We start from the raw sequence: 19,503 nt of genomic DNA, 5'->3' as shown, positions 1-19,503 counted from the left end.
CCACTAGCCCGCTTCTACGCCACAATCTCAGAAGGCGTCTTGGTAAAGTTATCATCTCCACGTTGCAGATGAGAAACCTGAGACTCAGAGAAGTGATCTGTCCAGGGCGCACAGCTGGCAGGTAAGTTTCAGGGCCAAGATTCAAATCTACTCTCCTGATTGCAGAGTCTCTGCTCTGTCGCCTCCTAGAAATAGTATTTAGCTATTTCCACACTCAGCAGAACCTTTTAACTAAAATCTAGCTGAGCTGTTCTGGGCTCCCAGCCCTGGGATGTTGGCAACACCAGGGGAGGGGGGGGGTAGGTCCGGAGGAGGCGGTGGAACCAGCTCCGATGTGGCCACACCCGGCAGACAGAGGCCCCAGGCTGGCTGAGAGGTGGCCACATTCCAGGAATTTCCATGGCCTGGTCAGGTGAGAATAATGCAGCCCCTCAGGGTGGCCTCATCGGAGGTCAGATCTGTCCCTCTCATCCACTCAAGGACTTTGATCCTGTAATTCTACCCCCCACCCCAGTCGATGTTTCATTTCCATTCACATACAAAGCCGCTGCAACAGTTCACATTTCTACCCTCTCTGTACCTCCCTGCTCTTCCTTACAGACCTTTCCCGACCGTCTATCCTTTTCCTCCGGCTCTGCCTTGAGCCCGCTCCAACTCAACTGTCATCCTTAACACGTTACTAAAACCGCCTCGTCAGTGCCGTGCACCTTGCTAGGTCCTGTGCTAAGCTCAGCTCCATGCTTAACTATTTTTGTGGGGTTTTTTTAAAATGCTTAACTCTTAATAGCATTTGATGTTTCTTCTTTCTTGACACTTTCTTCACGTGGTTCTGGTCACCAGAGTCCGCCCGTTTTCCTCATTCCCCTTAGCCGCTCCTTCTCTACTCCCTTTACTAGATTGTTCTGCCCTTCTGACTTCTAAACGCCACAGAGCCCGCGTCTCAGCCTGGGGCTCTCGCCTCGCATTCACTTGCTGCTCTCGCTCCCCAGATGTTCTCATTTAGTCCTAGGGCTTTAAATCTCATTTTGACACTAGGACGCCCCAAACCACGTCTCCAGCCAGAACATCTCTGAATTCCAGATTCATTTATCTGTAATGTCTCCTCTTGTATTTCTAAGAGACACATCAAACCTGACGTGTCCCACATCTTCATTTTCACCCCACGCCTGCTCATAACCATCTCTGCTCCACCATTCACCTCACTACGTTATCCTAGATCCCTAGGATTTTCCACACAACTACACCCGATCCACTGTTGGCTCCACCTCCAAAGTATATCTATATCCTATTTGCCCACGACGACGGTGCCCTCAGCCAAGTACCCCCACGTCTGGGCTGGATTCCTGTAACAGCCTCCTGTGGACAGAGAATGTCGCCTGCCATATCAGTAAACAAAGGATGTGGCAGTCATCAAGCCATCAGCAACCACAGGCAACCCACCCCCCCACGGTGCACCCTGACGGGGTTCAGGATGGAGAGAGCAGGACACTGGCCCCGGATGGCTAAGGTGCACATCAAAGAAATGATTTCAATGAGCATATCCTGCATCTGCCCATACGCAGAAAAGTGCTGAACTCATTAACTTGAGATTCTGGTCTTTCTTTCATTAACAGTAATCTTTTGATGTTCCGACTACCTGGGTTTTGTCTGTTTGCTGCAAAAATTCCTATATATCCTGTTTTCTCCCTTACCTCTTCGGAGAAATCCCTCAGAGCTACGTGACAGGCTGTCTCCGGGCTTAGGTCCTCAGTATGTCCGCTGAATAAAACATAATTCTCAACTTTTAGGGTGTGCGTTTTTTCAGTCGACACTCCCAATTAGCCATCCTCAATCCACAGAGATCTTCAGGTCTCTGTTCCCCATACAGAGACCTGGATAACAACTAAAAGAATAAATGAGACCATGTCATTCCTCTGTTCAAAATCCTTCAGTGACGTCTCAACACATTTAGAATTAAATTGAAATACCTTCTGTGGCCCCAGAAGAAATATTTGAAAGACTCATATTTAACAACTGGTAGGGAAATATATATTATGTATAAGTTTCTACATAAATCACAATTTAAAAATACATTCCCTTCTATTTTCTAAATAAACCAAACTATATCTGTTTATATAATAAAAGTGCTTATAGATGATGTAAGTTGAAACACAGAGCATTCATCAAATCAGTGTAATAATTTCTAAGTCATTTCTGGTTTTCATGCGATCTTTGGTTTGATACATTCTCACTAATTAAATAATGTCCCTGTTGGGGCTAGGATTTGACAGAGTGAAACACATCAAGCTCCTCCAATAACTTCCCCATTAAATCAGTAGCCACTAGGTCACTTGTGGTCTTGAAATACAGATTTTCTCTTAATAAAACAATATTGTTTGCGGTACTGAATTGTCCCTCAGCTTCTGTTGAACTAAGAGTAATTATACTCAAACATTTTCTGAGCCTTACAATATCATCTCAGGTTCTTAACGTAGTCGATATCTTATTACTGGCTAAGCCACAGGGACCTACCGTGGAGTGCTGTATTTTGCCGTATTTCATGAGGTTGACCTTCCGGAGAGGACCATGTGGCCAAAACTATGCTCTCCACTAGGCTACTTGGTTTTGACTCCTGGCTCTGCCACTTACAGAAATTTAAAATCTCTTTGTTTTAGTTTTCTTGTCTGTAAAACGGGGCTGCTGCTGCTGCTAACATTCAAAGGAGTTAACAGGTTTAGACTGGTGTTTGGCCCAGAAAACGATACATATGCATTGGCTCTCACTCACTCAGGAAACCAGCGCTGTTAGTGCCCTTGACCGGAAGACTCGTGGAGGGTTTTAACCAATGCACGCCCTTAGATGGAAGTGAATTTCAGCAAGAACGGTGAGAAGTGAGGCCTGCACCCTGCTGTCCTCAGGCCCTTCCTTCCTCCACTGCTGGGGTGGGAGTCTCTGCCCTCCCAGTGGAGCCCCCACGCCTGGCTTATGCCTATGTGGGGCCTCATTTTTCTCCTGCCCCAGGCTCTCCCTGCGCTCTCCGAGTCAGAATCTTGTGAAGCCTGTTATCCCCACACACAGGTCCAGGTTAAGCGGGCAGGACAAGGCAGCCGTGGCTGATCCACTGGGAGTCCCTTCCCGCCGCCCTGGTGGGAGCCAGTGATGGTGTGGCCGGGAGGCAGGACCCACCAGGGACGCCTGGAATAACACAGAGAAGGGGCTGTAGGGTGTACTGGCCCCGTATTAGCCCCGTGGGTCCAGGAGACCTTCAGCAATCAGCCATCGGGCCTGGCCCAGCGTCGGACCCCGAGGCCAATGACTCTGCTGTTCACCTGTTACCCTCCAGACACACAGGCTTCCTTTTGTTCCTCAAACACACCAAGCCCGGTTCCGTCGCGGGACTTGTCGCTCTCCCTGGGACATAGTCCCCTGTAGTCCTGCATTCCATCAGCTTATAAACCTCTTAAGCAAGCAAAAAACCCAAAGCAGACCAAAGTCTCTCTGGACTTTACATCGCCTACCAGCTACGGCTCCCCTGCCTCTATCTGCAACAGAAGTCCTCACAAGTGAGGTCTACGCTCTTGAACACACTCTATTTGGCTTTCTTGTCAAGGTCGTTGATGGCACCATTGTCCAAATCTGCTGGTCAGCCCCCAGTCCCTGTCCTACCATAGTTCTCCAGAGCACTGGGCACAGTTGAGGGCTTCTTCCTTTGGGACACGCCCTCTTCACTTGGCGTCCAGGACACCGCACGCTCCTGGCTACGCTTCTACGGCCCAGGCATTTGGCTCAGGCTCCTTTTCCGGGTCCTCCTTCTGGCCCCTCCTCGTGCATATGCTGGAGCGCCCAGTCTTAGTCCTCACACCTTTTTCTCTGTCTACTCTCAGACCCTTGAGGACCTCAGCCAGGCTCTTAACTCCCCACTTTATACCTCCGGTTCCTACGTTTCCCCTGAGCATGAAACATCTATTCGACAGCACGTTCAGCATCTCCACTTGGATATCACATAGGCATCACTAACTTAAACATCTTCTAAACTGAACTCTTGATTTTTTTCCCCAAACTCTACCATAAGCCCACACCTAAGTCTTCCCTGTCTCAGAAAAATGGCAACTGCGTTCTTATGCAGGGTCTGACCCCAAACTTTGCTGTCATCCGTAACTCTTCTCTTTTCCTCACACCCCTTCCCATAAGGAAAGACTTTTTGCTTATGCCTTTGAAATCTATGGAGAAGGTGACCACTTCCCATCAGCATCACCACCCTCACCCTACCAGCAGCCCGCACCTGGGTCATGTCCATAGCCTCCGAAGTGATCTCCCTGCTCCTCCACCAGCCCCTTCCAATCTACTCTCCAGACCCCCCAGTGCAACCCTTCTCAACTATGAGTCAGCTGCCGTCACTCTTCTGCTCTCCATCTCACCGAGAATAAGCTCTAATGTCCTTACTATTATCCACAAGACTTTACTCATGACCTGGCCCGGCCACCTCTCTGACCTCCTGCCCTCTGCCACCTCCTCCTGGCTTATTAAGGACCACCTTACTGTCTCAAGGTCTTTGCACCGGGAGTGCTAAACCCCAACAAATCTAAAGGGCTAGGTCCCCCAGTTCCTTTTTTTAAAAAAAATATTTATTTATTTGGCTGGGCCAAGTCTTAGGTGCAGCACGCAGGATCTTCGTTGCGGCGCACGGGATCTAGTTTCCTAACCAGGGATCGAACCGAGGCCCCCTGCATTGGGAGGGGAGTCTTAAGTACCCGACCACTGGGAAGTCCCAGTCCCCCAGTTCTTTTATGTCTCCTCTCAAATTTCACCTTTGAGAGGCCTTCCTAGGCCATTTTGTCTAAAATAGCAACTCCCACCCACCCCCAATCTTCATGTTCTGCTTTCTTTTTCCTCACGGCAGTGTTTTGCTATCTGACATATTTTATAATTATTTATTTATTTATTATGCATCTCCCTCAGCTAGAATGTAAGCTTCATGAGGTAGAGATGTTTTTGTTTACTGCTTTATCTCCTCCTTGTATCTAAAAAGTGTCTGGTAACTTCTCTGGTGGAGCAGTGGTTAAGAATCTGCCTGCCAATGCAGGGGACATGGGTTCAATCTCTGGTCGGGGAAGATCCCACATGCCACGGAGCAACTAAGACCATGCGCCACACTAGTGAGCTTGCACTCTAGAGCCAGCGAGCCACAACTACTGAGCCTGCATGCCACAACTACTGAAGCCCACGCACCTAGAGCCCGTGCTCTGCACCAAAGACAAGCCACCGCAATGGGAAGCCCATGCACCACAATGAAGAGTAGCCCTTGCTCGCCACAACTAGAGAAAGCCCGTGCACAGCAACAAAGACCCAACGCAGCCAAAAATAAATAAATAAAAAGTGTCTGGCACAAGCTAGGCACTCAGTTGTTTAATGCATAAAAAAGTAACTGCTTTGTTCGAAGTAACACGCTATGGAGAGAGCATTTTGAGACTAGATGTCTGCAAATGTGTCCACTGTTATGAAAACACTTGGTTCTATGCATCTTTGTAAGGTAGCTTTTTCTGTTATGACTGCCATTAAAAAGAAGTATCAAACTGAACTTAGGACAAAAACTACAAATCACTGTATTACAGTATTAAGCCATGATTTAAAGACTAGTGAACTCTTTAATTACATAACTCTTACTAGTATTTTCACTGAAAGATACGTTATTATGTTAATAAGTAAATTAAAATTTTATTTATTTTATCAGTAAACATATAAACATTTATTTTATATATTTATGAGTGTTTTATAATATACATCACTAGAACAGTCCTGCATGTATATAATATATACAAAAATACATATCTGTATAATGGGTATGCATGCTCAAAATTCTTCTCTGGTATTTTGCTGTCTAAAGGGTATGTGTTAGGATAGGATTAGATCTGGGCACATGTTTTAGGCTTTTTTAGTTTTTTAAAAAAATTTATTTATTTATTTTTGGCTGCATTGGGTCTTCGTTGCTGCATGCGGGCTTTCCTCTAGTTGTGGCGAGTGAGGGCTATTCTTCATTACGGTGTATGGGCTTCTCATTGTGGTAGTTTCTCTTGTTGCGGAGCATGGGCTCTAGGCGCACAGGCCTCAGTAGTTGTGGCATGCAGGCTCAGCAGATGTGGCTCGTGGGCTCTAGAGCACCGGCTCAGTAGTTGTGGTGCATGGGCTTAGTTGCTCCGCGGCATGTGGGATCTTCCCAGACCAGGGCTCGAACCCGTGTCCCCTGCATTGGCAGGTGGATTCTTAACCCCCGAGAGACCAGGGAAGTCCCAGGTTTTTGTTACATCATATTTTACTTCAAGAACCAATGCAAAAAAAAAGAACCAATGTGAGAAATGGCAAAAAATTTAAGGCCATTTTAAATTCACCAGAGGCTTCTTCTGCATGTCATTGTGTTCCATTCATGTTGTTTTATGTAGCAGTTGTTCATTCTTCTTCACTGCTGTACTGTATTCCATTGGAATGACTAAATCACATTTGCTTGTCCATTCTCCTGTTGATGGACATTTGGTTGTTTGTAACTTTTGGCTATTATAAAGAAAGGTTTATGAAAATAATTGAACATATCTTTTGGTGAACATATGCACTAATTTACCTTGGGTATATACCTAGGAGTGGAATTGCTGGGTCATAATTAGCATAGATTTAGTATAACTTCCAAGACTTTTCCAAAATATTCAATTTATACTCCCATCAGGAATGTAGAAGAGATGCAATTCATCCATATTCTTGGCAAACCTTGATACTTTCAATTTTTTAAAAAAATATTTAGTCATTCTTGTAGATGTGTAGCGGCATCTCGTTGTTTTAATTTTCGTTTTTCTGATGACTCGTGATGTTAAGCACCTTTCCATATATTTATTGTTCTTTTAGCTGTCCTCTTTTGTGAAATAGTTGTTCAAGTCTAGCCTATTTTTAATTGTTTTTTAATTGATTTGTAAGAATTCTTTGTTATGGAGATAAGTCTTTTGTTGAATATATGAATTATGAATACCTTCTCTCAGTCTTTTGTTTCCCTTAACAATGTCTTTTGATGAACTAAAATTTTAAACTTTAATGAAGTCCAATATAACAATCTTTCCTTTCATGGATAGTGCCGTTTTGTGATCTTTTATTTATTTATTTTTTATTTATTTATTTATTTTTTTGTGTTACGTGGGCCTCTCACTGTTGTGGCCTCTCCCATTGCGGAGCACAGGTGCCAGACGCGCAGGCTCAGTGGCCATGGCTCACGGGCCCAGCCACTCCGTGGCATGTGGGATCTTCCCGGACCAGGGCATGAACCCGTGTCCCCTGCATCGGCAGGCGGACTCTCAACCACTGCACCACCAGGGAAGCCCCCGTTTTGTGATCTTTTAAGGAAATCTATCCTATCCTAAGCCGTAATGATATTTACCTACTTTTTTTTTTCTTAGAAGCTTTACAGTTTTACTTATCACATGTAGGTCTGTGATTCATTTCAAATTAATTTTTGTGTGAGATAGGGGGTCAATAATTTTCATATGAATTCAATTCAAATGATCCATAATCATTTATTGTAGAACGATCCTTTCCCCACTGAATTTTAGCAGCACCTTTGTTGAAAATCAGGTTATCTTATATGTATTTATGGGTCAGTTTCTGGACTTTGTATTCAGTTCCATTGATCTTTTGTCTATTCTTGCACCACACTATCTGGATTACTATTTAAATTGTTGTTATTGTTTTTCAATGTTAAAACAACCTTGCATTCCTAGAATAAACCCAACGTCATTTTGATTTACTGTTCTATTTATATATTGCTGAATACAGCAAAGGACTTGCATTCAATTTGCTGATATTTCATTTGTTCTGAGGAGAGAATTGACTTTAATTTTTACTTTTCTTGAAATATCTTTGTCAGATTTGGGTGTCAAGTTTAAGGTAGCCTCACAAAATTTATTGGTAACTGCTCTCTCTTTTTTCATTATTTGGAATAGTCTGTGTAAGATGGGTGTTATTTCTTTCTCAAAATTTTGGTAGAATTTACCAGCTGTGCCATTTGAGATTGAGGTTTTCTTTGTGAGTTTTTTTTTTTTACTTAGAGTCAATTTCTTAAATAGATATAAGATTGGTCAAATCTTGTATTTCTTCTTGCATAGCTCTTGATTATGTATTTTTCTAGGAATCTGTCCATTCATCAACATTTTCAAATTTATTGCCTTACAGCTGTATCCTCTTATGATCTTTTTAATGTTTATGGTATCTGTAGTGATGCCACTTTTATTGTTCTAATATTGGTTAATTTTGCTTTTCTTCTTGATTGGTCTTTCCAGGGTTTACTAAATTTACGATTCTTTTTAAAGAGTTAATATTAGTTTGTGGACCCCCCCCATGAATGTTTGCTTTTTCTTTTATTAATCTCTCTTCTTTTAAATTTCCTTCTATTATTATTATTATTATTATTATTATTATTATTATCTGGTTTAACCTTCTTTTTCTAACTTCTTCAGATGTATGTCCCTATCACTGATTTTCGGTCTTTCTTTTTTCTCTCTAATACATGAATTTCAGGCTATAAATTTCCCTCCAGATTTAAGTGCATTTCATAATTTTGCTATGATACATTTCCATTTTTATTCAGTTCAAAATGTTCTGTCAGTCCATTGTGACTGCTCAGTTGATTGGGCTGTTTAGAAGTTTATTGCTTAATTTCCAAACAATTGGGAATTTTCTAGTTACTTAGCATACAGTTGATAACACTGGTAGCTGACTTCTCAACAGAAACAATGAAAGTCAGAAGAAATGGAATGTCTTCAGAGAGCTGAAAGAACAACTGCTGATCCAGTAATCTATACCCAGAGAAAATATCCTTTATATTCAGTGTCCTCTCTCCCTACAGGCAGAATTGAGTAATAGTTTGTGTTGGATTCTGTGTCTGTCACTTAAGAAGTATGGTACCCTGGGGACGTTAACTGCGTGGGCATAAGAGTGGTGTGGGGGTCCTTGCTATGGTTAGGTCCTCCTTTTGTTAGGATTGAAGGACTAAATACTTCTCTTGCTGATTACACATTCTTTCTTCAGATATATTAATACCTTCAATCAGGCTTTGATGTTATATCAAATCTTGGCCCAGGGACTCTTCAATCCCTGTAAGGGTTTATTATCTCCATTCTAATTTTATTTCCCTGTTTCCTCTTCTTGGCATTGCCTCAATAGTGCTCTACCATATCACCTGATATGCAGCTGAACTATTTTCAAGAAATATGTCCACATTCACTCTCACCTGCTGTACAAGACAGAGTCCATCTCACTGAGCCCTTCTGCCACTGATCATTTCCATTAAGCAAAAATCATCTGTGCCAATCTGACAGTTCAGCAATGGCATGTGAACCAGTTTTAAGAAATGCATATTAAAGCTGCTCTGCTGAAATAGTCATCTAAGTCTTACAGTCTAAGAAGACATTTTCTTCCAAGGAGTCTGACTTTGCTCAAAACACTCAATTTTCTGTTAAGGAATGGCTGGGAAAATCTGTGACTCATTTCTGTGCAACCACATGTCCAAAGTCTCAAATCAAGATACATCATCTATTTATAAACTATTTTGCATATATGTAAAAATCTTACAAAGTCATCCATCCATTTAACAAATATTTATTGATCACATCCTATAAGCTAAGTACTGTTCTCGGCCCTGGGGATATAGCAATAAACAAAAAGACAAAACTTCCTGATGCCGTGGTGCTCATATTTCAATTCAATATACTAACTCCAATTTAGTTGGGCATTCAGCAGTGCCCCCTTCCCGTTGTAAAATTTCAACATTTGAAATCAGGGTTTGTCTAGAAAATTAGAGGCTTATAATCAACCTGTTTATATGACAATACTTAATGCTTTGAAGATGGGTAAGGTTTTTTGGAAAGAGTTTGAAGTTTCAGAGCCAAGCCTGGTAAATGACCTGGGTGACAGCTGGAGAAGAGCATTTATCCAATGCCATGATTAAAATAATAAGACTGAATGCTCCACTGTACTGGGTGCCTCTTGAAGGCAAGGACTCTGTCCTGTTTATCTCTCATTTCCCAATTGCCGGCACAGTGCCTGCCATATAGTGGGTGTTTAATGACTTTGCAAAAGAAATGAATTGACAGGTGAATAAGGAGTGAGTGAATACAGAGCTACTCCTTCGGTGATCTCCTCTATTCTCATGACTTTAAATACCATCTAGACAGAGATAAATCCCAAATAAATATCTCCAGTCCAGAGCTTGCCTCTGAATGCTAGACTGCTATATCCAATTGCCTTCTCATCCTACCTAGTGGTCTTATAAGCATCTCTAACTTCACAGGTCCAAAGCCAAATTCCTGATTCCTCCTCTACCCCGCCCCAAACTGGTCCACCCATAGTCTGCCCCTACTCTGTCAAATACAGCTTCACCCTTCCAGGTGCTCAGGACAAAAATCCTGAAGTCATCCTTGACTCCCTTCATCCTCGATAGCTGCTTTGATGGGCTTCTTATCCATCAAGATATCCTTATCCTTCTACCTTCAAAATATACAGAAGTAGATTCCAGAATCTACTTCTCACTCTCTCCACTGCTTTTACCTGGTTCAAGCTACCAGGATTATTGTAACAGACTCCTGACTTGCCTCCCAACTTCTACCTTTGCCCCCTAGCAGTCTACTCTCCCCGCAACAGCCAGAGTAATCTGTTAAACATGTAAGATTGTGTACCTCCCCCAACAGCGTCTCCAATTTCTCCAAGTCTCAGTCCTTAGAGCTGTATTTTGCCCCTGCCTCATTTTCTACTCTCCCTTTAGCTCACTGTTCCAGCCACTCGCTGACCTCCTTGCTGATCCTAAAATGGTCTGGCATCAGGTTCAGGACTAGGGCCTTGGTACTCCCTCTTCCCTCTGCCGGGAATGAGGTTCCCAACTTGGTTCCTGCTCCCTTGCCTCAAAGGTCACCATCTCAGGGAGACCTTTCTTGACCACTCCATTTAAAACTGAAACCACAGTATGGGTCCCATTCTCCTTTCCTGTTTTATTTTTCTCCTTGGCACTCATGCCCGTTTAACATACCATATATTCTCCTTATGTATTTTTGTCTCTCCCCACCAGATTATAATCTCCATAAAGGCAGGAATTTTTGTTTACTTTGTTCACTGCTGAATCCCCAAGACCTAAAACAGCGCCTGTTTAATGAAATGAAAGTGCCCAGTGAAGGGACAACAATAAAGCTAAATTTAATGAGCATTTACCATGTGAGGCCTCATCGCGAGGGACCCACAGGTAATAGCTAATTTTTACAGAGGAGGAAATTGAGGCACAAAGAAGCAGAAAAGCCATGATTACAAACCCAGGTCTAACTCAACCACGTGTTCTTTTCTCCAGAACCCGGTGCCTCTCCTGTGCCAGAACCAGGTGGAGAGCCCCGAGCGCTCTGAGTCCACGCCACCGCTCCCCCCTCGCAGCCCGAAAGCAGGAGAACGGCCGGGAAGGAACGGCTGTCGGTAAGGAGACTGATTCCTCTCAGCAGTAGGCACTGCCCACTTTTTTACTGATTGGTTTTAGTTACCTCGACTAGGAAAGGGATGCTGTGTGGGGATGCAGGATTGGTGGCGCTTCATCCCGGAGCTAGCGGAAGCTTTCCCGCCGCCGCAAGAGTCGGAAATCCAAAGTTAAGGGTCTCGGTTTCCGCCCGGAGGGCTCTTCCCGCCGCTCCCGGAAGCTGCGCTCGCTGCCGGGGTAACGGGCCGCGGCGGCGGCGGCGGCGGCGGCGGCGGCGGCGGCGGCGGCGGCGGCGGCGGCGGCATGGACCTGGAGGAGGCGGTGAGGGGGCCGAGTGCCGCGCAGCTGGGCGGCGGGGCGGCGGGGCGGCGGGGCGGCGGGGCGGGCGGGGAGGGAGGCTGAGGAGAAGGGGTGGAGGACGCCGATTGGCTGTGGGGGCGGCCACTGGCCGAACGGGGACGGGGCGGAAGGCTGCAGCGTGGGGACAGGGATGGGGCTGGCGGGGCTGGCGGGGCTGGCGGGCCGCGTGTGCCCGCTCTTTGGGGGAAGAGGCTGGAGTTTCTGGCTGGGTGAGGTTGTGGGTGAAGGGACGGTGGGGCGTTGGTCGATGTGGGTGTGTTTCGGGAGGAGGATGAAGTTGTGGGGTTTGTGGGGTGGCCACCCACGTGGCTCATCTCTAAACGGGACCACCCAGAAGTTCCCTTTGATGCTGGAGGTTGGACGAGGGAGGCGGGGCTTGGAACCAGAATGCCCCCAAGTAACCCCTGCCGGTGTCTCTGCGAATCTTAGCCATGGCCCGTGCAGGAATTCCAAATTCGGGTTTGGGGACACTCCAAGATTACGATAGTTATTCACATGGGGTCCCTGAAAACTTGACCGACTTGTCACTAAATAGATTTGGCATGCATTTTGACCCACTTCATAAAATGCCACTCTTTGATGGTGTTAGAGGAACATTTGGTAATCAGATCAACGATAATAAGATTTCACGCACCAGAGAGTTGCGAATGGATAATTTGGTGCCAGTCTATGTATGTACAGAAGCATATGGTGATAGAAGGCCTTACTCATTTGTAGATGCTCAATAAATGTCTACTGAATGAGGGTTAACGTCTGTAGATGCTAGGTTAATGAAATTAGCAACTAGAACTCACCATTAGCATGTATAGTTGGTACTCCTTATATTGCTGAGTGAACAAATCGAAACTTGAAACAACCCTAATAAAACTCTGGCTCCTTTGTGGTGGGTATGTGTTCTTAGTGTCCTAGAGGAAGTTCCAAATGGTACGCTATTTCTATTTTTTAAGTCTTCTCTATACTTGAATCTTATTATCTGTTTCCTCAGAGCATGTTCAGGGAGTTTTATTTACTCATCTTTTTTTTCCCACTTTACCCCTACCACTTTGTCTTCTTTGTCTTTTTTTTTTTTTTTCACCCTCACACACTGCATATTTTAGAAACATTTCTTTAATAGTTTAATTCAGTTTCAAATGGCTCAGACTGAACTGTTCTTCTTGTTTATAGATAATCCCTCTGGTATATGTTCTATTCTCAGTGATTCTTTATTTATAGAGTAAAATTGTAGGGAACCCTCTAAGTAGAACTGCAGGGTTTAGGTACAATGTATTGAACGTGCTTTTCCTTTTCTCCTACAGAAAGAGTTCAAAGACCGCTGTTCTCAGTGTGCTGCTGTCTCTTGGGGTCTCACTGATGAAGGCAAATATTATTGCACTTCTTGCCACAATGTTACAGAAGTAAGTAACAGACCTCATTTATGAATTTGCTTGTGCTTTAAAAGTTGCAATTTCAGCCTAATATGTGGCCTAGGTCCCTCCAAAACTGCTCTATTTTTATTACTCAGGCACTGTCCAAATATGAAGAATGTAAGCGGTCCTCAAATGCTTACACAAGGGTTGAAGACTTTGTAAGGCAGATTTAGGGTGAGCTTTTGAAATTATGTTGGGCCACATATACAAATGTTTTCCTGATTCAGACTGTGTAGTATGTATATAAGGGGAAATCAATAAAATTGCACTTACAAGATGATGCATTTATTTTTATTAGTTACCACTTATTTACGAGTTTTTAATGTATTGTGGTCGCTTAGAGATTTGGAAGACGGAATGTTAGAAAGACTGATGGGAGCTCGAGAAATGTGCTTCACCCTCATTCTGTCTTTGTGCAGTGCCTCACACATTACAGCGCGTTTTCTCATCCATTAACTCATCCCCTCCTCATAACAGCCTGTGAGATAGGTATACTATTACACCTGTCTGTAGGTGGGGCAAGCCAGGCTCATCAGTTGAGTGAGTTTGCCGTAGTCACATGGATAGAGTGCAGAGCCAGGACCTGAACCTCAGGCTTCCGACGCCACTGGTCATTTTATTCCACCGCACCTGTCTCTTAAGGTAGAGGTTGGCCTGCTGTCCTGTGGAACCTTGGTAAATGAGGCTACCTTCACACTGGGGGTGCTAGGTCCTCTCCTGGTTACCACACCTTCAGGGCAGTATAACCAAAATAATCAAGGGTGTGGTTAGCCTGCTATGGGACAGGCTAAACATGCCAGGACTCTGCTCTCTGGAAAAGGATTTGCTCAAGGTCTACAGAGCCAGGAAGGAACAGATATACTGCCTTTGCCATATAGGCCTATACAAGAAAGGTAAATTGGGGACAAATATAAGTAACTGTGTGAACTTCTTCTGGCCAGGACGGAGTAACAGGAGCCCACCTTAAACAACTAAAAGCCTGGACAAAATGTATGAAGTAAAACATAGTTTTCTTGAGAAAAGTGGTTAATTTAGCTTGCAACTCAATCACCTGAGAGCTTTTCCTTGAGATAGTCTTTGTTCTTCAGTCTGCTTCCCATTTGGTCACACAGAGTATTAAGAAGATATGTACTCACTCGATGGAATTGTTGATGTGATGGATATATGCTCATTGCCTTGTTTGTGGTGATGGTCTGTGGACATACACACATGCACACACATCAGCTTGTACACTTTAAATATGGGCAGTTTGCTTTGATGTATATTGAGGCATTAACAGTTTTTGCTTTTGTACCAGCAGTGCAAATGTAAACATGGTGAAGGAAGATGTGTCTAAATGGACTGTTTATCGTTAGCAGATGAAGTCAGCATATACTATTTTTGGAGAAATTAAACTACATTAACTAATTGCTTTTATTTCTGTCTTTGATAATGTTTCTGTTTGTTTCTGTCTGATAAAATCTGCTGCAGTTGTTTTTTAACCCGAAAGCCCCTAATACCACTGTTTCCACATTTGAAAGATATCAGCCTGTATGGAATAACTTGTCAAGAATGTAGCATTCTTGAGGGTGGGCACCATCTTTAGACAGACGCAGAACCCATCTCAGTGCCTCCCATGTGATAGGCAGAGCTCTGTGTTGCACAACTTCAGTGGTTTCTCTTGGCTTTATTGTCTTCATATAGAGAGAGTGTGACACGATCAGTCCTTCCTGGAGAGCGGGGGTGTGGCGTGGCGGTGTGGAGATCCAGCGGGTGGGGAACGGCCGACGAGGTGGTGCTTTGCACCTGCAAAGAGTGGAAGCTGTGGCACAACTTCCCCTGTTTTTCTGCTCCTTTCATTGCCCTTCAGCTTTTACTCTGTATACAATTCTCATGCTTTAGATACTCCACCGTCTGGAAGAAGGCCTTCTGAATTGATAAAGGAATTAGAATGTTATCTTGATTGATTTTATACAGGAAAGAAATTTTCAGGTCTTAAATCTGGCCAATTTATATTATAGACATTCTCTGAAGTATTTTGTGGGTATTTAATAAAGGTGTATGCTAGAATTGTGTGAGTTTAATAGATTTTTATGATCATAAGAGCAGATTTATTGTAGAAAATTTAGAAATTATGAAATGAAAGCTAAACTTATCAGTGATCTCAACATACAACATTTCTTTCAACAGCTTCCATTTAGTCTTTTATTTTTTTTTTCTGTGTATGAGAAGGGAAAGGGGATGTGGGTGGGTACCACTGAATCTTCTGTCTTAATAAATATTGTCCTGTGTTATTCTAAACATTGTGGACGTGTTAATTGACTATATAAATATTCCACAATATAACTATTCAGTAATTTAATTAGTTACAGCTTCAGTTTGTATATGTAGCTTTTTCTAGTTTTTAGTTATTTCACATTTTGTCTAATCCAGATTTTAAGCCCCCCCTTTTTTTTTTCTTGCCTACTCTTCATAGGTTTTACCTGTTTTTGCTGGGTAACTGCTTCGTTGTGTATTCTGACACGTCTTATTTTCTCAGTGTGGCCAACCCGGTTCACCAGAACTGCTTTGAATGTGGTTTCTTTAACAAGAGAGGATGTCTTCCAAAAATCCTGTTAGAGACATTTCTTTTGTTCTTAATGAAAGTTGAAGATAAATTTCATTCCAAATCTCTAAATTTGGACAAATATATAAATGTTCCCTGTTGGTTAAAAATCTTCACCTTTTCCCCATCATTTAGACCTAATTCTTTTATATTTTGGTTGTGAGAGAACCAGAATCTTAGGTACCAGCCCTTGAGAGAACTTGGAATTGAAGACTTTGGGATGAACTGTACTCAGCATTTAGTCATTCTAAAATCCTATAGGTTTGATTAAGAATAAAAGTAGCACTTTTATAATTTCATAAATAAAGCTGTTTTAGAGTATTATTCAAACACATAGAAAAAAGTAGGATGAAATTAATCTGTATGTAGCTTAGGCATTGCTGACTACAATGAATACAGAAGTTATTTTAATTTCAAAGTATGTTTTGGATAGAGAAAAAAGTGAATAAATTTGACTTTGCAATTAGTTTCAAACAATTAAAAATTGATTTAAAGTAAAAGTTTATTCATTTGACATACATTTATTTAGTGTTTACTGTGTTCCTGGCACAGTTTTAGGTACTGAGAAATTTCGAATTGGAAAGCAATATAAAGGCTAACCAGAATGTTACACTTTATCTAATTTTCCCAAAATATTACCATCATTGGTCCTGGCACTCACAATCTGGTTCATTATACATCCCAGAGCATGCTTGGCAGTATATTTAAGGAGATGTAAAGCTATCTTTTTATGGTCTGTTTAATGGTCTGTTTCTATTTCCTGCAGAGATCTAAGGAAGTTATAAACACTGGGGCTATTCCTAATACTAAAATACAAGCCATCAACCGGGGACTTAAAAGAAAACGAAAGCTTGGTAAGCTCTTTCTTCATATGTGCTTAGCATTTTTCAATCATGTTTTCACTTTCATGATTTGGGGATGTGGAATGGAATTTTAAATAGATTCTAAAGAAGTTGCCAGAATTTTAAGCAGGTAATCCAAAGTAGAATTAGAGTGGATAATTATTGATGGTAAAATTGGAAGCAGATGTCTTAAAACATGTCCATTTTTTATTCTGCTTATTGTTAATGACTTGATTTTCCGGTGGAGCAACTATTATGCAAAAAATAATAATAGCAAAGGTGGCATATTTCTTTTTGTCTGTTGGTATATGTTTTTCTGTTTTATATCTGTTATCTATTGTAAGATTTTCTGTGCTTTTAAAGAAAAATGCTTATTTTCTGAAATGAATCAGCTGTGGAGTTGTCAGGTTAGGCAAGTTAAACATGATATTCAGCTTTTGGAAATCCATTTCTCACACTGAATTCTGAACACACCCTTTTAAAATAGGGAAAATTATTTTCCCTTAAAATAAGCTCAGCATGGGTGTGCTTTGGAAGGTAATCTATTTCATTAATCCAGTGAGTACATAATAATTCACCGTTATTGAGAAGAATCTGAGGTTGAGTTTAGCGGAAGCTTTTTATTTCTGTGACTAATTGCCTAGGACCGGGTCCTCAGGTTTGAAACTCGGCGAATGGGGATGGCGGGCTCTTGCCGAGGTAGCTTTAAGGATACACACATGAAACGTATTACATATGTGAATGTTAATGGAATATCTGTATGAAACACATTGCTGTTCTTAGATGAATAACAGAGAGACGGCCTAAATGCCAACTCATGTTCCTGTTTAACCTTTAGTGGTGACTATTTTTATTAGGCTAAACCTGATTAATTTTAATTAAATTTTATTAGAGTAAAACCTGATTCATTTGGACTTGACCTATCTAATAGTTAAAATTGTATATTTTAAACTTAAATTGCTGAAGGAATGTCAGGTGCTTCAAATTAAATGCTGGGTCTTATATTCAACCTCTTTGTCCTTAGTTGTTTCTCCCTCTGTAAAGTGAGAGTGTAATACCATTTATTATATAGACTAGGAACCCAGACTGAGAATTTAAAATACGACGTTGTCAGTTTGTCAGCGCAGTGTGCAGGAAGGAGAGAGCGCACACGGATGAAGCTTGGAGAGTTTAAACTCCCTCACCTTTGGAAAGCGTCAGAATTATAGGCTTCCTGTTTTACTCCCACACAAGCTAAGACCCTCTCCAGAAAGTGCATTAGTCACAGCAGGGGTGGGGAGACCTTGTGACCTTTGAGGTAAGGGAGGGGCATAGGAGTCCTGTGACAACCTGAGGGGAGAGAACCTTTTCGAGCCATGGTGACAGACTTCAGAAGCTGTGCGCTCAGAACATATTTTTCAAAGAGTTACGGTATTTGTCCAGTAGGGAGGGGTGAAACATAAGGGTCTTAACAGATTTTAACATTCTCTTCAACTGGTACTTTTATTTAAACATGTAGCTTTGTCCATTGTAGTGGCAGTTCTCGTCACAATCTCTTGAGGTTGGAAAAAAATAACCCACTTAAAATACCTGGTAACTAGGCTGAGCTCAGTAAATCTTAGTGTCCTTGCTTTCAGCTTCACCCCAGAACCTAGAACCATCTTGAGCAAAGGAAAATGCCGTTGAGCAGTTTATTGACTTTGTATATTCTTATTGCCCTTTCCTGCGATCTTGGAGCGTCACATCTTCACTTTTGTTCATTCATTCTCCAAATACTCCCTGTTCCCTTTCCATGTGAGTTGGAACAGAGGAGTCATAGAAGCGGTGGCTGAGTGTTGAGTATCCTTTCATTTAGGATTCTGTATACATTTATAAAACTTATTTCATTTTTTTAATGTGGTGACTATTCATTTTTCTGTCTCTGACATTAACATTTCAGAAAAATTATAGATAATTTAAAATATGTAAAATCTGATAAATTATAAAAATGGTGTTTAGCTTTAGGATTTATGTACAGATTTGCCAGATGGGAAGCAAGAGAGTATAAGAATGGAAACTCTACTCGGGGGTATGCACAAATTCCAGCTGAAGTGTATAAAACAAAATTGTAACTATGTAGCAGCATTACATTTAGTAAGTTAGGAACGCAAATATCTGAAACCTGTCATTTGTCATTTAGAGAAAGGCTGGGATTGGTACGTGTGCGAAGGTTTTCAGCACATACTTTATCAACAAGCAAAGGCCTTACAGACCCTTGGAGTAGGCCCAGAGTTAAAGGTAAGTCCATTTGTGCCTAGATGTTAGCTTTACATTTTGTTGTTCGAAGAACAGTAGATTTAGAGTGATACTAAGGAGGGCTATCAGTAATAACATTAGGCCTGCTAGAAAGAATCATTTTTCTGATGATTTTGCTTTAATCCTTTTACTAGACTAGCAATTCCCAAAGTGTGTTCTACAGGATAGAAATAAGCAATGCATCCAAAAGAAAATAAGGTTTTAGTCTTCAGGTATTTAGGAAACACTGGGTTAAAGTAAAACAAATAACTTTGCCCACTTATTGGTGCCTTTTATGTGTTAATGTGCTTTTTAATTTCCTAGGGGATGTAGTATGCAGTATTCACAATTTGAGAACAAAATCCTTTGGCATGTATATGTGTGGGTAGCATCCATTGGGACTTGAGTTCCAGGAAATGCACTTGGTGGAGTGATACATTAAACCAGTGGTTTTTAAACTTGAGTGTGTGTGTATCAGAATCACCTAAAAGGCTTGTTAAAGCACAGATTGCTTGACCTCATTCCAGAGTTTCTGATTAAGTAGGTCTGGAGTAGGGCCCAAGAATTTGCAGTTCTAACAAGTCTCCAGGTGACAGT

The 19,503-nt window shown here is 42.1% G+C and overlaps 1 protein-coding gene and 1 long non-coding RNA gene across 3 annotated transcripts in view; one reads left to right on the top strand and one right to left on the bottom strand.

Annotated features, from left to right (window-relative positions):
• LOC136792190 (uncharacterized) overlaps positions 1-11,633 on the bottom strand; it is a 60,125-nt gene extending 48,492 nt beyond the window's left edge. Inside the window, exons 1-2 of the long non-coding RNA XR_010835653.1 lie at positions 11,529-11,633; positions 1,692-1,882 (exon numbers count right to left, since the gene is read on the bottom strand). This is a non-coding gene — a long non-coding RNA (uncharacterized lncRNA). The remainder of the gene's footprint in view (positions 1-1,691; positions 1,883-11,528) is intronic.
• Positions 11,634-11,677: 44 nt separating this feature from the next.
• The window catches only part of TAF1B (TATA-box binding protein associated factor, RNA polymerase I subunit B), a 59,395-nt gene continuing 51,569 nt past the window's right edge, over positions 11,678-19,503 (top strand). Inside the window, exons 1-4 of one of the 2 annotated variants that reach the window (XM_067008168.1) lie at positions 11,678-11,744; positions 13,117-13,215; positions 16,578-16,665; positions 18,812-18,909. Coding sequence is in view for 1 of the 2 variants with exons in the window: in XM_059078382.2 (XP_058934365.1) it covers positions 11,765-11,782; positions 13,117-13,215; positions 16,578-16,665; positions 18,812-18,909 (303 nt within the window). In the remaining variant the exon portion in view is untranslated. Of the gene's footprint in view, positions 11,783-13,116; positions 13,216-16,577; positions 16,666-18,811; positions 18,910-19,503 lie in introns of both variants that reach the window. The other variant, XM_059078382.2, reaches the window with a different exon arrangement.

Source organism: Kogia breviceps, chromosome 11, assembly GCF_026419965.1.
Source record: "Kogia breviceps isolate mKogBre1 chromosome 11, mKogBre1 haplotype 1, whole genome shotgun sequence".
Classification (NCBI taxonomy): domain Eukaryota; kingdom Metazoa; phylum Chordata; class Mammalia; order Artiodactyla; family Physeteridae; genus Kogia; species Kogia breviceps.
This window is presented reverse-complemented; position numbering and strand designations above follow the sequence as displayed.